Raw genomic sequence first — 21,170 nt, 5'->3', positions numbered from 1 at the left:
TACGTGACTTGTTTGGGCTGATGACATCTTAGCCCACAGGATGCACACAGAGACTTTGAAAGCGCTTTTGCATTTGGACATGTTCTCTTCCACCTCTGCCATCACAAGCCAAGACTTCTGGTTCCAAGAAGACACAAGAAGCAGAGCTACCCCAACTGAAACAAGCCCAAATCAGTCTACCCCTTACCCACCCAACTCCCACACTGTCCCACAGACACACGAGCTAAATGAATCCTTATTTTTGTATGCTACTGAGATTTTGCGATTGGTTGTTACTTAGCATTATTGTGGCCATGGTTAAATGAATCTGTGACTAAGTCAGAATTCAAACTCAGACCTCTCACTCCAAATCCACAGTCTTTTTGGTGCCATATTACCACATAGTCTAAAACTTATAATAAAACCACACTTAATATATGGGAAATCGGGCTGAACCAAATGAGATTTAAACAAGTTCATCTTTGTCATCCTTTCTCTTTTCCCACTATGACCTCTCACACCTAATATCCCAATCGGGCTGGTGCACATCCTACAAATGACAATGAATTCTATCAAGCCTATTCCAATGCAAGTATTGCCCTGAAATTCTAAACCTGGGCTAGACTTGTTTGCAAAGAAATGTTACATAGTAATGTCTGCTATTAGGTAAACAGAATCATAGCAGAGAAACGGTTGAATTGAGAAATAGCTAAATAAATTGTGGTACATCCAAACGATGGATTATTATCCCTCTGTCTTATATATTAAAAAGCTAAATATGTATATGTGTATTTGCTCATTTTTGCATGAGCATAGATAAAAATATGGAAAGATACATACCAAACTGTTACATTGGTTACCTCAGGGTGGGTGGGGAGCACAGGTGTGAGTGAAAGATTATCAGCATTTAGTTTACACATCTTTATATTGCTTTGCTTGTTACAACAATCTTACATAACTTTCAAGCCATTATTTCTTTGAAAATATTTTCTCCTCTTTTCCCTCCTCTCCTGGTACTCCCATTATGCATATGATGCTGTGCCTGATGGTCTCCCACATTTCTTGGGGGGGGGGGATTTTTATTCATTCTTTTTTCTCTCTATTCTTCATCTTGCAGAGTATCTATTGATCTATCTTCAAGTTCATTAATTCTTTTTTCTGCTACTTCAAATCAACTCTTGAGCCCCTGTAGGAAAAATTTTTATTTCAGCTATGTATTTTTCAACTCCAGAATTGTCACTTGATACTGAGTTATAACTTCTATTTCTTTATTAATATTCTCTATTTGATGCCTTCCTTTACTTCTTAACTCATGGTTTCCTTTAGTTCTGGGATCATATTTATAATGGCTATTTTGACATTGGTTGCTGTTAAGGCTGACATCTGGTCACTCTCACAAGCAGTTTCTATTTGGTTTTTTTTTTTTTTCCGTGTGTATGGGTCATAGTTTCCTATTTCTTTATATCCCTCATAATTTTTTGTTGGCAATTAGACATTTCAGATTATATATTGTAGCAACTCTGGGTACTGGTATCCCCCTACAAGTCTTGTTTTCATTATTTGTTCGTGTGAAATAAATTCATATTTTATGGCAAGACAAGAAGAATTTAAACATAAAAATTTTTCTTTGCCCTTTGACCTCCTCTCTCCCTTCACTGTGCATTCTGTATCTGCATTATGCATCCACCAAACCTCCCTCATCAGCAGAAATACCTGCTCAGCCATAAAGAGTAACATTCTCCTAGCATCAACAAGACAACTCCTTAAAAGATAACATTCCGTCTTGATCTCTCAAGGGGCAGCTTAGATCTGGATTGTGTAAACTGTCAATACATGATTTAATGTACAGCCCTCTGTCTCAAAAACCTTATATAATTGTGCCTTTACTTCTAACGGTTCTCAGAGCTTTGGGAGATGCTCTTCCTGGGTTATAATTTTTCTGAGATGCTCTTTCTGGGTTATAATTCTCAAATTTGGCTCAAATAAAATTTTCCATTTCTTTCTTAGATTGACTGATGAAATTTTCATCGACTCTGCATATTTTAGTGACTGATTAGATTTTAGTGAAGTCCATCTCCCCCACAAACACAGTGTTAAGGCTTTGGTGTTGTTCTCAGGGAGGTGCAGTTTTGGGGATGCCCACAGCACCCTAAGATGACAATGGTGTTGGCAGGGCTCACTTATCTTTCCCTGACCTCACCCAGCTGTTAAACTCTACTAATTGCCTACTGATTGCTCTATTGTTTTCAACAATGCCCTGGGGCATAAATTGCTCTATGAACTAATCCAATCACACTGTGACTCCTCTGGAGGAACAGTTTCTGATATACATGTTTGATATTTGTTCTGACCGCAGGAAGGCTCCTACCAGCTATCTTATTCCCCAGTTCTCTCCTGCAAAGTAGCCTGCCTATAACCTAAACTTCATTAAAACCATGAATCTCCACCCAATTTCCTTTTACCACAACCTTCACTATTCTTTTTTTTTAATATAAACAAATAGAAATATAGATTTATTTTCTTATATGTTTACATAAAGAACATAAAGTTACTTGCCTTTCTTTTATTTATTTATTTATGGCTGTGTTGGGTCTTCGTTTCTGTGCGAGGGCTTTCTCTAGTTGCGGCAAGCAGGGGCCACTCTTCATCGCGGTGCGCGGGCCTCACTATCGCGGCCTCTCGTTGCGGAGCACAGGCTCCAGACGCGCAGGCTCAGTAATTGTGGCTCACGGGCCCAGTTGCTCCGCGGCATGTGGGATCTTCCCAGACCAGGGCTCGAACCCGTATCCCCTGCATTGGCAGGCAGATTCTCAACCACTGCGCCACCAGGGAAGCCCACCTTCACTATTCTTGAGAGTGTCCTTAGGTTTGAACTTCTCCACACTCCATTGCAATTGAAGTCAGTTCTTTGGGGAAGAGATTAGGAGCTATCTGTTTTACGGCTTACTTCTCTCCCAGGCGAAATCTTAGAGCCACCTCTCTTCAGCTGGAGGTGAGGAAAATAGCAGAGCAAAGCTTTATTCTGAGTGATAAGCTGCTCTATTTGCTGACCACCTGGTTGGAGGTTGAGAGGGAGCTATGCCCTAAAGTCCTCTCGGCTTGCCTCTCCTGGTATGGGACCACCACCTCACAAACCCTGGCAAGGGCAACAAAGCCCCAGTACTCACAGCATAGCACGCCAAAGCTAGGACATGGTCCCACAAGTGGGGAATGGCACTTAGCCTTAGCATCAGGTAGTTGGGAAGCAAGATGTGGAATATAGAAGACCTTCTCTTCCTGGGAAGAAAGCCCTCCAACTGGAAGCAGGGGGAAAGGAAGCCTGTGTTCCCGGCTGCAGCATCTGGAGTGGAGTCTCCATTTGGCTGAGCAGGAGTCATGAGAAAGGGAGTGGTCTTGGTTCAAATACTACGAACTCCCTTTTTAAATCAAATTTTCATAGATTTTCTTGTAATGCTGTTTTTTTTTTCGCTTATTGTTTGCTCATAGGACCATTTCCAGAGGTTTTACATGGTTGGGGTTTTTTAAGTAATTTTCACCAGTTTCACGGGTGAGTGCATCAGTGGAGCCCCTTGTGCTGTTGTGTCAAAAGTCTCTGTCCAATCGATGGACCTTAGATAACATTTGTAATTAATGAAGATGTAAAGTGAAAAGCAAAAGATCTGGAAGATGTTTTACTCCAAGCCTGACCATTTATTGACATAGAAACTGAGGCCCAAAGTCAGTGGTTCATCCTGCTCATCCTTCCTTTCATTATCTCTCCCCACAGCCGGGATGAGCTTGGGAGCCCAGGCAGACCCACAAGAGATGTGGCAGGTGCAGTCCTGGAGACAGATTAAAGGAGGATGATGGGAATCTTCATGATGTCCAGCTCATCCTCTCTAGTTCAACAAGGTGGCTCTCATGAAAGGGAGATTTGATTCACATGACACAGAGACCCCAACGAGTCCAGCCAGGTCACACATCACTGTACAGCCAATTCCCAGGTTTCCTTAGAATTATTACATTCAGTCTTTGCTCCTTTAATCTTATGTTACTAAGATAATTCTGCTTTGTTTGACAAAAATGCATCTGGATTACAGAATCTTAAAAGAGGATATGCCCAGATGGTAGCAGTATTTAAGGAAATATAGTTTTCCAATTTGAGAATTCGTAACCCCCTCTGATTTTATTTGTATGATTTTCCAAACCCCCCTTTTTTCCCATATACTGTTCAAGTTGCCAGGGGAGTTTTCTGGTGTAGTCATGGTAACCGTGAAGCCTCATTATGCTACCCACCCTCTACACACACGCACACACTTCACACACTTTGCCCATCAACCATAACTTGCTCAAACTCCAAAAATCATTTATAGCCCGAAAATGAGTTTAAAATAACAAATCCCAAAGTTGTATGAACCACCACATGTTGTGTTTTTGTCACTCTGTCTAATTACTATTCACACCATAGGTAAAAAATATAAATGGGATTCAGGAGCAGATTGCTTGCAGCTGAGGACTTCCTCCTTAATAGAGAGGAGAATGGGGGAGTTGTACATTCCCTGCTCTAAGAGGAAAGCTGAAATTGAAGATGACTTTAAGACATGCTCCTTCCTTATTGTTTTCACTTTCCTTGCAGTAATAATTATTCTTGGCTAATAATGTTGGTTTTTAAAGCAGGTAGTTAGTGCTTCCAACACTGTAATTGAATTTCCTGAAAGCAAAGGCCTGCATTCTACAATCCAGGACCCAATTATTTGACCAAGAATTGAATCTTAGTGACAAGAGGCAAGAATTCCCCTGCATTTGCTTTAGTCAGGCCACACTTGGTGGGATGTCCAGAGCTCAGGAGATCGGCTTCAGGAGAACACTTATGAATAGGTCTGTATTCAGGGGCAGGAGACCGAGTCAGTGAGCAAATCTGTCAACCATGACTTAAAATTAAGCCCTGGAGAAACAGAGTCTTTGGTCTAGAGAAATGTGTGGGATTTGAAATCCCGAAGTCTGTGTTTTAGGTAAAATCATCTCTAAAGAGCAGAGGAACTGCTCCTGAAAAAGGAATATCATTAACCGGAGAGATACAAGCCCCATGCATTTGCCACCTCTCCAAAGCAAAACATGGGGGAAGTGTCCTCACTATTTGTGCTGGGGCCCCCTCCTGCCCCTGCTCCCTATGGTGATGTGTTATGTGCAAGAAGCACAATCCAGGGCAGTGATTCCCATCTCCTTCTCACTCTCAGTCTGTTATTTCCCTAGCCCGGGTTACCCCACCGTAGAGACTGAGATAAAGGTGTATGTGAGAGTAGTTTATTTAGGAGGGTGATTCCAGGGAGCAAGACTGAAGGACAGGAAGAGTGAAAAGGAAATAAAGAAGGAAAACCAATGCAAAGATGCACTTGTGTTGTCTAACTGGTCCTTGCTCTTGAGACCCTTACTGGCATAGGGTCACCTGAGGAAACATGGAATGTGTCTCCAAGACATCTGGGTAAGAAGGGGGAAGACATTTACCCTGCTCTCCTTTCCCATTGGGTCCACAGGGTATGAACTCCCTCCACGTCAGAGCTGAGCATTTGTGGGTCCTGGGGAGTTCTTCGGGTGTGCCCTGCTGTGGAGTCAAAAAAAAACACCCTGAAGCAGCAAGTGAGGGCTGAGGAAAGCTTGTTAAAGCCTGTGTGGATTGACTGCGCAGCAGCCATGATGGAAATAGGAGGCCAGGCCAAGAGGATTCGAGGTGATGCCTCGAGGTATTCAACCCACCCTTCAGAAGGGTAACAGTCAGGGCGGAGGGCAGGTGGACGAGATCCCGGACTCCTCAGTCACTCACTGGGTGTGAAGTGGTAAAGACTTGACTGTCCATTTCTGACCCAGGGATGCAGTTTCCCATTTCCTTCTCGAGCATCTTCTCCAACAAGACAGAGAGAAGAATATACCATGCTTGATTTACATCCATCTGAAACTGCCTGTGTCCTCAGACAGGAATCCTGTCTCCCTCTGACCAATTGGAATGCACGGAGCTGACCCAAGCCTATAATCTATGATTCTGCTAAGGAAAAAAAAAGCGTTGCATGTTTCATCTATTCAGTACAAATAACTCTCCCTGAAGCCAAATGAACAGAGAGGATACCACCAAGTATAGTAGGGTACATTAAGTCTGGCCTGAAGGAACCATGCTTTTCCAGAACGGTCTCCACCTAAAGATGAATCTACAATTTGGCACCTTTTCAGTTTCCCCCGTTGGAGGACTCAGGATCTCTGAACACACTCTCCCTCTGTATTACTAGGACTTCTCATGATGACCTCTTTCTTGCTTCTGTAGGCACCACCTGCTGTCCCCTTGTGACCTGGCCCCGTTCCACATCCTGGCCTCCTCCTCACCTTCTGTGCTCCTCCGTTCCCATCATCTGATGCGTTCTCTCTCTCTCTCTCCTCTTCATCCTCTTTTATTCAGGCTAGGTTTCCCCAGAGAAGATCTTATATACAGTGTAAATTACATTTGAGAGCTCGATGCAAATGCAACAGCTATTTTCTTAAGCAAGATTATGTAAATTGTGGGTAGTCTATTAGTTTGCTTGCTGAAATTTAAAATTATGAAGTTGAAGTTCTTTAATATGACTCAGGCCAAAAAAAGTAAACACATAATGATCAAATCATGAAAACGTGACACTGAAGCAGTCTGTTGGTATCACAGACATAGCATCCTGACTCAAGGAAACCCTAACAAACACCAGAATTTTGGAAGAGACATAATTCTGCTGAACTTCACCCAGTCCTTTTACATCTCTTTTCCATGTAAGAATCCTGAAACTCCCTCAACCATTCTTTCTAGGGTGCATGGCCTACATCAAGCTTCTTGAAAACTGGGTCTCATTTACAGTAACCACCCATTTTTCTTAGGATTTTCTTCAGGCTTTTAATATAGGATTTCCAAACACATAAAGAGTTTCTCTTGGAAAACTATAATTCAAAAAGATACATGAACAGCACTACTTACAATAGTCAATACGTGGAAACAACCTAAATGTCCATTAACAGATGAATGGATAAAGAAGGTTTGGTATATATATATATATATACATATATATATATGTATATACATATATATACACATATATATATGTATATATGTATACATATATATATGTATATACATATATATACACATATATATATGTATATATGTATACATATATATATACATATATATATGTATATATATATATTCCAAATGGAAAAATGAAATATATATTCACATATAATAAAATATATGTGTGTATGTGTATATATATATATATATATATATACAATGGAATTTACTCAGCCATAAAAAAGAATGAAATAATGCCATTTGCAGCTACATGGATGGACCTAGAGATTATCATACTAAGCGAAGTAAGTCAGAAAGAGAAAGACAAATACCATATGATATCACTTATAGGTGGAATCTAAAATATGACACAAATGAACTTATTTACAAAACAGAGACAGACTCACAGACATAGAGAAAAGACTTGTGGTTGCCAAGTGGGGGGAGGGATGGATTGGGAATTTGGGGTTAGCAGATGCAAGCTATTATATACAGAATGGATAAACAAGGTCCTACTGTATAGCACAGGAAACTATATTCAATATCCTGTAATAAACCGTAATAGAAAAGAAAAAAAAAAGAATTTTTCCTGATTATTTCAAGAAACTCACAAGGGGTGCCACACATTTGCATATGTGTTTTCCTCGTGTTCTTCTGCCTGTTCTGGTTCCCCCATTTGATGTTTAGCGCCCCCCAACAAAGCCTTTCCCCAGTGTCGCCACCACCGAGGCTGCTGTGCACAGTCTGTCCTGCAGCCTCCTCTCCCGTGGGGCTCCCATGCAAGTCCAGGGAGATGACCAGTGACTGATCTCTGAGATGACATTGTCTTCCTGCCCTTCTTTCCCCTGGGCCCAGTGTACACATCTGATCTCTCCTCCTCTCCAGGCAAAAAGAATTCTGCAATGCATGCCAATGCAAGAAAGGTCCGTTTCATGAAACACACCAGGCCTCATACTCAGATACACTTCCGCATCCTTCACCCATCTGTCTTTTCTGGGGAACATTCTGGAAAAGCACAGTTCCTTCAGGCCAGACTTAATGTACCCTGATTTTCCTACTATACTTGCTGGTACCCTTTCTATCCATTTGGCTTCAGGGAGAGTTATTTGTACTGAATAGATGAAACATGCAACACATTTTTTTCCTTAGAACTGCAGATTCAAGTACAGTAAAGGCAAAGAGAGCGAGGCAACTAACATTTACAGACATCAGGTGAGAAAAAGGAGGCACAGAGAAGGCCCCCACTTGCCCATGCTTACCCATCTAATAAATGATAGAACCAGGATTTGCTTCCATCAATATCTCTTTCCCTCTCTGTCTCCTCTCTCTTCCCCTGATGACTTTCTTTCATAGTTTTCATAGACGTGACTGAATGAAGTTTCCTGTCACCACTTTGTGTGTATCTTAGTTGAGATCTGACTATAAAACTAGATTCCATTTTCTCTGTGGCTACTTCTTTTTTCTTTTTTCTTTAAGTTAGCCCTGAGCCCAGATTTCCCTCCATATTATGTTTACAGATCATCTGCCACTTTTTCCTTCAGCGGAAGCCACCAGTAAGGAATAAGCAAAGTCCATCCTGTCAAGTGTCTCCAAATGATGCGTATCTAATCTTGCAAGCATTCTCTTCCTTGCATCCTACCAAGATTCAGATGCAGAAGATTCTATTTCTGTGTTTTGCTTTGTGAGCCTTCCCTGGTGGACATTGTTCGCATTGTAGAATATTACAACTTGAAGGGACCTTACAGCTATTTGTCCACCTCTTCTATCTTAAAGATGAAGAAATTGGGGTTAAGCAACCAGCCCAAGACCTCCCAGCCCTTTCCTAGATCACGCAAGTTCGGAGTGGAGTCAAGAAACTCTGGGCTCCCAAATTGAGCTTCTCCTAGGATATCCAACTGCCTTTATAGGGATCAGACATGCTGAAAAGATTTGCTCCCATGAGCTCAGCTAGGACAGTGGCTACATGTGTTTAAATGTGGTTAATGTCAGGAGCGGCCTCCCATACTTGGAAGATTTCAATTTTTAAAGAGACACATTATAAATATACAAACACCACTCCTGCATTCTCATTTATAACACTTAATCTTCACAAATTCCCAGGCACCCCCAGAGGTTTCGCCTGTATGAAACTACCCAGCAACAGTAAATGGTGCAGGACTGCTTAAATAAGCATGGAGTAAATGTCAGTCGTCTGCTAGAATGATGCTAGGTGTTTCCACATGAACATTTAATAAATGTTTGCTCAATCTGAATCTAGACAATTGCCCCCAACGATTAAGCAAGTCCTATTTCAGGCCTGAGCATATTACAAATGATTGAAGAACACCCTGGGCCCTTGAGAAACTATTCTGGAATCATCTCCATATTCAGGTACATCCTGAAGAACAGAGGGAAATGTTCATTGTTTTGCAAAATCTGTCTCAGTCCACTTGACAGAGCAGAACCAAAGGCTAACCACCCTTGGAGTACAAACCTGTTTTACATCTTCAAGGTAGCTACTGCCCTCTAGTGTTCTGGGAGTACAGCAAAAAGTATACCTGGTAGAATCTAAGCCAACCTCACAAAGTTTTTCAGTTAATGATATGTCTCAGTCACCAGTCACCTTAGTAGGTCCTTAGAAAAGAAGGATGCTGCATTAGGATTGACCAGGTGTGGCTCCCAAGGTTTCTATTCAGCCAATTCACAGTGGTACTTCCATGCTTGTTAAAATACTGAAATGCTTCCGTACCACTAGGCAGAAAGCCAATATCCTAAACCCCCTAAGCACCCACACCGTCGCTCCAGAACCAGAACCTTCCCCTGCACTCCCCAGGGTTCTCCACCATCCAATAACTAAAGCTTTAATGCTTGGCCAAGCAAGTACCTCCAAGACCCTGATCCAGAGACACGGCTGCAGTGTTAGGTCAGCATTAGAATCAATCCAGTGATGAAACATTTTGAATGTGACACTTAATTGCTCCTCTTCATTCAACTAGCATGTTCATTCATCCATCCATTCATCATTTATCGACACCTACTATGTCCCAGACACCATGTTAATCACAATGCATGGGGGGAAAAGGAAGATTCTATTAGATTGCAGTCCTGTGGAATTCTCTGAACTTAAAAAAGATATCTAATTTGGTTAATATTGTCCTAGTGGCCTGGAAACCTCTGCAGCCAATTACTAATCTACATCCAGGCTTCTTTGGATGATTACACTATAGTATATGCCAGGTGATGAGGGGCCAGACTTCGGCTCCACCTCTTAATAGCTCTTTATCTTTCTAGATTTCAGGTTCCCCATCTCTAAAGGGAAGAAAACAACACTTAGATCACCAGATTATTGTAAGTATTAAGGGAGATAGTATTTAACACGGCTTGTGTCATAGAGTAAGCTTTCCATATGTGTTTGCTAATATTTGGATCACAAAATATTAACGGTTAAAAATTTATTAGCCAAATCAAATGTTTCTACTACTTTAATACACTAAAGAACAAAAAAGCTTAGGTCATCAGAGCAATTCTACTTTCCAGGGACAGTGAGATGGAAAAACACTTAAAGGGAAAGGGAAACTAGAGCATGAAAAATATGAAGAGAAAACAAAACTGACTTTGGTCATTTCACATTCACTGCATCGGTTTAATCATTCAGTAGGTGCATTCATTATATATGGTATTATTTACAGACTTATCCAGACAGCTCTCAGGGGACATACAGCAAAGCTTTATCCAGCCAGCTGTCAAGTCATTGTAAACCAGGCAATGAGTCCCTTTGCCCATCATCTGCAGAATTCCTTTTCATAGCTCATGGTATGTGGCTCTGTGTCCTCCTTGTGGCCATGGGACCAAGGACTGGTCAGTGTAATTCACAACCGTGAAACAAACTGACTTTTCGTCATCTCCACTTGCAGGTGCTTCCAAAGAAAGATGGCAGGCTTCTGAAGAAACAGCTCCTTCCTCCACAGGCTGTCTATCAGCACATTTTATCAATTGCAATAGTACTGCTTCCTATGTATGTATTAGTATAGCTTTATGCAATAGTACTGTTTTCCATGTATGTATTATTATCGCTTTATGCAATAGTGCTGCTTTCCATGTATGTATTAGTATAGCTTTATGCAATAGTGCTGCTTTCCATGTATGTATTAGTATAGCTTTATGCAATAGTGCTGCCTTCTATGTATGTATTAGTATAGCTTTATGCAATAGTGCTGCCTTCTATGTATGTATTAGTATAGCTTTATGCAATAGTGCTGCTTTCTATGTATGTATTAGTACAGCTTTATGCAATAGTGCTGCTTTCTATGTATGTATTAGTATAGCTTTATGCAATAGTGCTGCTTTCCATGTATGTATTAGTAGAGCTTTATGCAATAGTGCTGCTTTCCATGTATGTATTAGTAGAGCTTTATGCAATAGTGCTGCTTTCCATGTATGTATTAGTAGAGCTTTATGCAATAGTGCTGCTTTCCATGTATGTATTAGTAGAGCTTTATGCAATAGTGCTGCCTTCTATGTATGTATTAGTATAGCTTTATGCAATAGTGCTGCCTTCTATGTATGTATTAGTATAGCTTTATGCAATAGTGCTGCTTTCTATGTATGTATTAGTACAGCTTTATGCAATAGTGCTGCTTTCTATGTATGTATTAGTATAGCTTTATGCAATAGTGCTGCTTTCCATGTATGTATTAGTAGAGCTTTATGCAATAGTGCTGCTTTCCATGTATGTATTAGTAGAGCTTTATGCAATAGTGCTGCTTTCCATGTATGTATTAGTATAGCTTTATGCAATAGTGCTGCTTTCCATGTATGTATTAGTAGAGCTTTATGCAATAGTGCTGCTTTCCATGTATGTATTAGTAGAGCTTTATGCAATAGTGCTGCTTTCCATGTATGTATTAGTAGAGCTTTATGCAATAGTGCTGCTTTCCATGTATGTATTAGTAGAGCTTTATGCAATAGTACGGCTTTCCATGTATGTATTAGTATAGCTTTATGCAATAGTACTGCTTTCTATATATGTATTAGTATAGCTTTATGCAATAGTACTGCTTTCCATGTATGTATTAGTATAGCTTTATGCAATAGTGCTGCTTTCCATGTATGTATTAGTATAGCTTTATGCAATAGTGCTGCTTCTTATGTATGTATTAGTATAGCTTTATGCAATAGTACTGCTTTCTATGTATGTATTAGTATAGCTTTATGCAATAGTGCTGCTTTCTATGTATGTATTAGTATAGCTTTATGCAATAGTGCTGCTTTCCATGTATGTATTAGTATAGCTTTATGCAATAGTACTGCTTTCCATGTATGTATTAGTATAGCTTTATGCAATAGTGCTGCTTTCCATGTATGTATTAGTATAGCTTTATGCAATAGTGCTGCTTCCTATGTATGTATTAGTATAGCTTTATGCAATAGTATTGCTTCCTATGTATGTATTAGTATTGCTTTATGCAATAGTACTGCTTTCTACATATGCCTTTCTATAAATTCCTTCTATACCTACAAAGAATTCTTTACAAATCTTAGAGCACTTCACAGGCCCACAACAGAGACTTGGCAAGATTGTCTTTATTAACTTTGTTCCCAGACACCCACTCAGGAGCAAATGCCATAGTGGATATTACTACGCAGCTTCTCACATCTGAAAAGCTAGAAGTGCCCCAACCAATCAAAGGACTGAGATAGCCATGTCTGTAGCAGTGACTATAAAAAATGTTCAAAACTACTGGTCAGATATTCAAGGAAGACTGTGAGTATTCGCTCACATCTGGATACTTTTGACCTCCCCCTCCCAAAATGGCCCCTCATTAGCCCCCCTCCTACCAGAGGGAATAAAATCTCTTAATCCCCCAGCACTTCTTATTGGAGCCCAGAGGCTTAGTTTGGACTTTCTAAATTTAACCTACTACTTTGGAATTTTTTTTAAAAGATTCATAAGCATAAGTCAGTATGGAAAGATGGACCAAAAAACTTGAAGTTCTGTTCCTAACAACTCAACCTGCTTTATATACTTAACCTATCATGTCAAGAAAAGAGAACTAATAACAAAAGGTATACTCTCTTAGTCTGTTAGGGCTGGAGACCTCTAGGAGTCAGACAGACCAAAAAGTTGGGACCAAATGGAAATGCACAGATCAGCTGTTCTAACGTTTGCCCTATTCAAAATGCAGCAGAATTGACAAATCTGTGTTTAACTACATAATATTTCACACTTTTAAATTTCAAAATATCTTTTGGGTTTTATCACATAAAGTAAAAATAGCCTGAATCAAAACTGACTAATTCATGGTGTGTGTATCAAACAATAAAATCGTTTTACTATCTATATATTGTATTTTTTTATGTATATAATAAAACTTGAGCTACCTTTCAAAATCATCAATTTAAGTTACTAGATACGCATATGTCTATTCAGGACTACCAATAAAATGCTCTTCTCCTGCCTCACTTGTTACAGCCTAGGTTCTAACATACATCTCAGCAATGTACCACCTATATTCTGATAGCAAATCTTCAACCTATTATTTGAAATTTCAACTGTAAAATATGTAGAATACAGGTTTCTGAAATTATCCTTATTAAAAATCATTAGTACAAATACTAGCAAATTAGCTATTTGCAATCCACTCCAAACACTTGCTGAGTTTTCTTGACTCATCCAGACAAACTTCAAATTGGAAAGAAAAGCCGTTATTATAAAACACACTTTAAATAAGTAGAGTTTTGTCACTTCCAAAGATTTTTGAGGTTGAAAAAATTTGCTTTGTGATTCTTTGGGAGAAACACTTTTATAAATGAGTCATTTATAATTTTGTTCATCAATTGCTTACCAATTTTTTTCTGAGCTTTTTTAAAGTAATCCTTTGTGAGATAGTTCAAGGTCTAATTTTCCTGGAAAGCCATTTTTGTTGGCCTTTTGTTCCCACCCTATTGAAGTCACACGTGCTGATTTAGAGAAATTTGAATTACGGAGATTATATATTGTAGGTGAGACGTAAACAAGACAGTTGGTTTTGGGTAGTTTGCTCTCCTGGGCAACAGTCACTGGGATTAAACAGATCTCCCTACCTAGGGAAAGGACCAAATGTGGAGACCACATTAACTTGGGGTAGGGGACAGCTCCTGAAAGACCTTTGCTTTCTAGAGGAATATGTATTTATGGTCTCTGAAATTTGAACACATTTGAAGCCAGCAGGACCAGAAGTGAATGGACAGCTAAAGCATGTGTTGTCAGGTGACATGACAAGTACTCCTTATTCCTCAGCTCATGGCTTGAACCTTCTGGAGGGTGTAGTATGGTCCTGCTAAGCAGATCCCCTGTTCTTCCTGTAATTAGCAACAACTATATAGCAACTTTTATTTCTCCATTTACCTTTATGCATAGCTCTTGTCTCTGTTTCAGTTCATCATTAATCTTTTTGGAAATCAAAACTTTTGTCAGTGCTGTCACAAGAGCCATGCATATAAATCTCCCCACTATGCTTCTGCAAATTAAATAAAATGTGCTTTAAGCTTGCCTCAAATGCAAAGGCTCCGTGTGATTTATTTCCACACTGTTTTTAGGGCTGAGCCGAAGCATGACTCAGCTACCCACAAAAGCCCAAACTTTGAACAGGGGGACAATCACTTAGAGGTGGGGACCTTGTACAGCATGGGACACAAGTAGCCATTCTGTAAATACGTATTGAATGAGATCTAAGTGGAGGAATTTTTGTACTCCGCCTTTCTCTTTTCAAAGGAAAAAATCTTTTCACCCTTTTCAAAAGACATTTCCATGCCAAGTTCAAGTTGCCTGTCAGCAGATCAGATTCACACCTAGCCATATCTTCATTGACACTCTTTAGTTACTGATGCACTGCCCCTAGTTGATTGTCTCTGAACTTGAGGAAGATGGTGATTGTTTTTCATGGACTGCTCTTTTTTGTGAGTTTCTTTCTGACTGGGCAAGTTTGAAATTATCCAGGCAACAGAACTTCTCCAACAAGCCAAATTGGCAGATTGTTGGTGCTGCTCAAAATATGACCCAGGAACTGACACCATCACACCACCCGGGAGCTTGTTAAAAATGCAGATTCTCAGATCCCACCCCAGATGGGATGCGGCCCAGCAGTGTGGGTTTTAACACCCCCTCTCAGGTGATTCTGACCCACGCTAAGGTTTAAGAAGCATGGTCCACCTCTCTTTTCTCCCTTTCTCCATTAGCGCCAAGATCCTCAATTTGGAGGAAGGCTGGCAATGCTCCCAGGTAATCCCAGCCTCCGCAGCAACAAAGGGAGGTCGATGATATACATGTGGAAGCAACCAGAAGGGGCATCCAAGAGAGCAGTTTCAAGGGAGGCTGGCTAAGCTGGGAGTTGCAGCCTCTTTGCCTCTTGCCCTTCCTTCTGCTTCCTGCTGAACTGTGGATGTGAGGACTGGTGCTCCAACAGCCATCTCAGTCCATGAGGCAGCCTTGACCATGGAAACAGCACTAAAAACTGAGGAGCCAAAAGGCAGGATTCTATTCCCAATAATCAGATGACAAAGCAGCCACACTGGCCATGGCTTTCTTTCCTCCACATTCCCTTCATATGAGAGAGAAATAAACCTTAACTTACTATAAACGTATTCTAAACCTGCTTGTTTGAATTTTCAGTTATACGTCACCCAACCTAATCCTAACTAAATCCCAAATATTGAGAGAGTGTTACTCAGCTGCCCCCTAGAAAAGCCAAACGTGGAGGTAGAAATGCCTTTCCCAGGACTGCTGGGAGCCTTGTCCCACTAACAAATGTCCTGGTTGAATTCCTTGCCCCCATTCCTCTTCCATCTAAAACGTTCTTGCAAGTCGATTAAGTCAAAACTGATTAAGTTCTATAGAAAATGAGCAAGTGTGCCTTTTCCCTTACCTGGTTTATAAAGAGAAGAGATTGGCACATTCCTTGAGGAAAAGAGAAGGTGTACAGGGCAACACTTGACTGGTAAAGAAGAATCGTCTTACAAACAAAAGGTGTATTTTACCGATTGTAAGATCATTGCACTTTGGATTTGTTATTTTGGAGGGGGGTTTGTTTTTGCCAATTTAATATCCATCTTGCCCACTCGCTGTAAGCAGAACAAAGCAGGAGGCAGGAACTTTTTTCACCTCTGTATCCCCAGAACTGAGTGTGGAGACTGGAACACAATCGGGGCCCAGTAAGGATTTGTTGAATAAACAAATGAATGGCTGACTGAATGGATGCATACATACTAATCCTTCCGTGTTTATACTGGACCTTCAACTTACTCTATGTAAAACAATCATGTGCGCTTTCAATGAATGGTCACAGGTAAGTGTTGGTCACATTTTCCCTTTCCTCACAGACTATGGGAGACCTTGTAGTAACATATCAGTGACTGAGAGATTAGTCCAGAACTAGACAGACAGCATCATCGTAGGACTTGTAACCCACTCCAAGAACTACATGTCACCTTGGTCACATCATTTAACCTCCCAAGATCCCCCTATGCAAAATAAGGAAGTTGAAGGAAATGATTGTCAGCATTCCTCCCAGCTGATCCAATCAATCCAAGAATCCAGAAGAGACTGTAGCATCTGGAAATAATCTCTAGTCTCAGTTCTTTAAGGTTTGCTTACAATTATTTTTATTATTATCTTTAATGAACTAATACAAGGTGCCAGGGAACCCTGGGAATGGGGTTATTTATTACATGACCTCTGGGTTGTGTGCTATAAACGTCACAAATAGGCACACCCCTTTCACTATTTATTTCCAGTAAAACAAAAGATCAAAAAATCAGCATCAAGGGATGACACAATACAGCTGAGACCATTAAAAGTAACTACTCCCAAACTGGGCATCATAAAATACATCATGAACTGCAAACAGATTTAGTCAATGAGGGAGAGCCTCATCCCTTTAATTCTCCACGGATGCCATTGGGAGTTTCTCAGGGTAGAACATGAAATGAAAAAGAAGCGCCTGGCCAGGAATGCTGTACATTATCCCCCAATGACCTGCCACAGAGACTATTTTTAAAGAAGCATTTATCTCAGCAAGAGTGACAGCATTTAAGACGTGGCCAGGTCCCAGTGCCAGACAATCCTTCGTGGGAAAAAACTGCAAGCATGGCTGTACCTTTACAAAGGCCTGAATGATTGATGGGATGGGAATTGCCCTTGGTTGGTTAGGTTGTTGGTATAAAGGAGCCATAAAGATAATGCAGAAGTTAGAATTTAGGAATCAAATGGAGTTTACCCAAATCGTTGCAGCCATTCCAATGCTCAAAAATTAAACAGGTTTTAGATTTACAAGATCCATCATAACTAGAAATGCAGACCCTCACTGCCTTGTAAATTTCTTAAGCAGTAATGGCTCACAGAACTGTATTATCCCATTGAAGAATAATGTTATAAGGGATGTGGTAATCCCGGTTTACACAATTCTGTTTTATGAACCTAGCCAGTGTATTTCGTAGCACAAGCAAGTATATTACAGCTATATTACATTGGCTCTCTCATTACTGATGTAGCACTGATGTTAGGTAACTCCTGTAAAACACTGAGAGAAACACTAACACACAATGGTATATTTATATATTTGGGGGAATCAGGATGTCAGATCAGAGTTGATATGTCTTCCTTCCCTGCACAGAAAAAAAATGGCCGGTAAAGAGGTGGGGAACATGAGAAGCAGAGAAAACTTTTAACCGTAAAAATTGATCTCAAATCCAGGGTAGAAATGTGTTATAGAATATACTCTTTCCTCCTGTCTACCTTCTTCTACTCCAGAGAATAACCAAAAGATGGCCTGAAGTTATCACGGGACTTGGTGTTTCTCCAAAACAGAAAATACACTCAATGCAGCCATCATTTTCTTTAAATTTTTGAGGTTTCTGGTAGAGAAAGTGTGGCACTTTACAGAATTGAGAGCATCGCAAATCACTTCAAAGAACTAGTTCTTGGTGACTGGTGTTCACCTGGCCTCAGCAAGTTCACCTCTGGTGGCAGGGGTTTATAACTCACTGTCCCTTCCATGCAGGACAGTTCTGATGGGTGAAACATTGTTCTTTTTCTATGGAGTCAAGACTTCAGTCTATTACTGACCTTTGCCAAACAGTTTGTCCTGGGTTCCTCACCCCACCCCCACCCCTACCCCCATTCATGTTTCAAACTGGATCTCAGGAAAGTGTTGTCTTGGAACACTGAAGGTAAACACATGTGACATCCACTACACTCCCTAAATCCCGTGCCAATGACTGCTTCAAAAACCCTGAACCGAGACATATCAGGTAGATTTTTCATTGGACCTGACCATTATAACAAATACGGATTGTGTTTTACTGCTAAATTTACACTTTGAAGATCTGTGGCTACACTTCCCCATCCCACCCTCAATCCCCCATGTGGTCCACCGTGTTTTATTCTTGCCTACAAAGAGGGTGCCAGAGGTCACGGAAGACTTCCCGTGTTTCTTCTGGGTGAGAAGCAACGTCAAATGCCAGGATGGAAGATGGTGAGCTTGCGTTTCACCAGTGATCTGTGTAAGAGAGGAAAGTAACTCCTCCTCCCACACGAAGAAAAGCGCCTGGATGAAAGGAACTGTACAACGTGAGTTTGCTAAGTGCATCCTCTCGACAGCAAGTTAAACGGCTGTAAGAAGTTGTGCTTGCACTTCATTCCATCAGCCCCAATTTCCTGGAAACTCAAACACCAAGTCCTCTCAAAATACGGCTAAATGCTGGCAAATATTTGCAGATATCATTTCTGCAAATGAAACCCAAAGACAGTTATGTGCAAAGTTAGTTAACAGAATACCTGTCCCATTAAGTTTCTTTGACAAGATCAAAATAGGAATAAATATTATTCTTAAATTCACCACCTAATCATCATGGAAAACTTAGGACCCTTGGAGGGGGTAAAGTAGATTTCTACAGATATTGCTCAAATATTTGGTTTTCTATATCAGAGTATCTTCAACGCTATTGTGCCAATTTTCAAAGGGAAACTATGATAAGTAATACTTTAAATGCAAAAATATATGTATCCTGTACTTCAGTATTCATATGATGACTCAACTTCCCCGCCAAGTCAATTTGTCAGGTCCTTGGGCTCCGAGGAACTTTATGCAGGACATTGAGTGTTTCTCAAATTCATTTTGAAATGAATGAAAAAACTCCTTGCACCTCACTTGCGTGAATACCCCTTACTTAGTTTGGAGGGCATGATCCCTCCTCCCTCGCCTTGGGCTGGGGACACCATTAGCCAAGCACACAGTTCTGGGACTCTAAGGGAGGACAGCTCAGGACACCCTCAAATCAGTCACCTGAGTTACAAACATACAGACAGCTGAAATGGGTGCTAGACTAGGGGTCACAAATTCAACTTCTCCTCCTGTGCTATCCAGGTGTCCTCTGGACAGTGACGGACAGGAAGTGTAGGTGCAGTTAAGGTTCCTGGATGAGGTTCTTCCAACATTTCCTTTCCCCATAGGTTGTTCACATCAGGACCTGTTCTCGAGTCTCAGGCAGTCGAAGAGCAATCAGGCCACCCCCAACAAGAGAAGTAGCAGCCAGAAGGATGGGGACCACTTTGGTGATCCCAACAAAAGAAGCAAAGATGGTGTTTCCCAAGATGGCGCCAAATTTGCATAATCCATTGAGGATGCCAAAGGCTGTTGCCCTGTAAAAGAAGAAGAAAGTAAATCATTCTGGGAGATGCAAACTAGACCTCCTTAGACATGTAGGACTGGGTTCTTTCTTTCCCTTGTTAAAGAAGTATGGTGAAGGTGTGGGAGGGAATTTTTTTTCCTAAATATAAAAGTAACACATTCTTATTTTAGAAATTTGGAAATATAGAATAACATAAAGATGCAAGAATATATAACTTCACCACTGAAAGTAATCACCATTATTAACATTTTGGAGTATCTCCTTCCCCAACTTGAAAGAATGAAGAAGGATGAAGCAGAAAGTGTAAGTGTTCCCCATTAATAACACTTTGACCCTCTTGTGGCAGAGACTGTTAGTTCTCCCTAAATAGCATTTCTCCAAATGTAAGACTACATTTCCCAGATTCCCTTGTTTCTGAGTCTGGCCATGTGACTAAGTTTAGGCCAATGGGATGTAAGTACTCCCAGCAGCTCCTGAGAAACTCCCTTAAGAGATGTCAAGAGTGGTCCTTTTGCTCTCTTCTTTTATCCTTTTTCCTCCCATCCTGCTTCTTGGAATATAAATGGTCTCATCTTGGATCATGGCTGAGGTCATGAAAGAGGAAGAAGAAGATAAAAAGAGTCTTTACTGCCTATCTTCCTAAGTGTGCAGTTATTTGGGGTCTGTGTCACCCATGGCAGAACCTAATCTTAATTGTTATTAATCACACTTCCCAGTGATAACTACTGTTAACCATCAATCCTTTTCTGACTCTATCTACATACAGAGACAATATTCCCAGCACTAGTCCTCTTCAGATTAAGCAAAATATCTCTATTTCATACCACTAGTTTATGAAGAATATGGCTATATTTTTGTACTTTAAATTCTTTTTACATTTTTTCTATAACTATACTACACTATACCTTTATCCATTTTCACCAGCCCCAATCCCAATCCTTTTGTTTTCTGAATTTTCTTAGATATTTTCACATGTGTATTTTTCCAAATAAACTTTAGAGTAATCTTTTCAAGTTCCCAGAGTGTGGAAAAGTCTCATGGAGTTTTGAATGGACTCTTTAAAAACTAAAGAATACTTGACATTTTTGTAAGATTAAACCTTCTTAGAATTCAGTAAGAATATCTTGACATATAGTTGAGTCTTCTTTTATATCTCTCAGTAAAGCTTTATGGTTTTCTTCACATAGGTGTTTCATCTTTCTCATCAAATTGATTCCTATGTATTTTATGATTTCTTCTATTATTAAATGGATTTCAATTTTAATTTTTTGATGTATTTTAAAATCTATAAATTATTAAGTTAGTTTTATTATTGCCCACCTTACCAAATTATTTTATTGTTTCTGGTAGTCTCTTTGTTTAATTCTCTTAGGTTTTCTGTATTTAAAATCACATACCATTGAAATAATGATAACTTTTCCTCCTCTTATTTTTTGTAAAACTTAGAAGTTCTTTGATTCACAGAAGAGGCTCCAAATTCACTATT

General features: G+C 40.1%; 1 protein-coding gene across 5 annotated transcripts in view; it reads right to left on the bottom strand.

Moving 5' to 3' along the window:
- Positions 1-16,645: 16,645 nt before the first annotated feature.
- The window catches only part of SV2B (synaptic vesicle glycoprotein 2B), a 233,196-nt gene continuing 228,671 nt past the window's right edge, over positions 16,646-21,170 (bottom strand). For 4 of the 5 annotated variants that reach the window (XM_036844350.1, XM_036844349.1, XM_036844351.1 and 1 more), the window contains one exon: positions 16,767-19,694. In XM_036844350.1, coding sequence (XP_036700245.1) covers positions 19,511-19,694 — 184 coding nt within the window. In that variant the 3' untranslated portion in view covers positions 16,767-19,510. Of the gene's footprint in view, positions 19,695-21,170 lie in introns of all 5 variants that reach the window. The other variant, XM_036844353.1, reaches the window with a different exon arrangement.

The sequence above is a fragment of the Balaenoptera musculus genome, chromosome 2 (assembly GCF_009873245.2).
Source record: "Balaenoptera musculus isolate JJ_BM4_2016_0621 chromosome 2, mBalMus1.pri.v3, whole genome shotgun sequence".
NCBI classification, from domain to species: domain Eukaryota; kingdom Metazoa; phylum Chordata; class Mammalia; order Artiodactyla; family Balaenopteridae; genus Balaenoptera; species Balaenoptera musculus.
The sequence above is the reverse complement of the archived record's forward strand: the minus strand, read 5'-3'. Positions and strand labels throughout refer to the sequence as shown.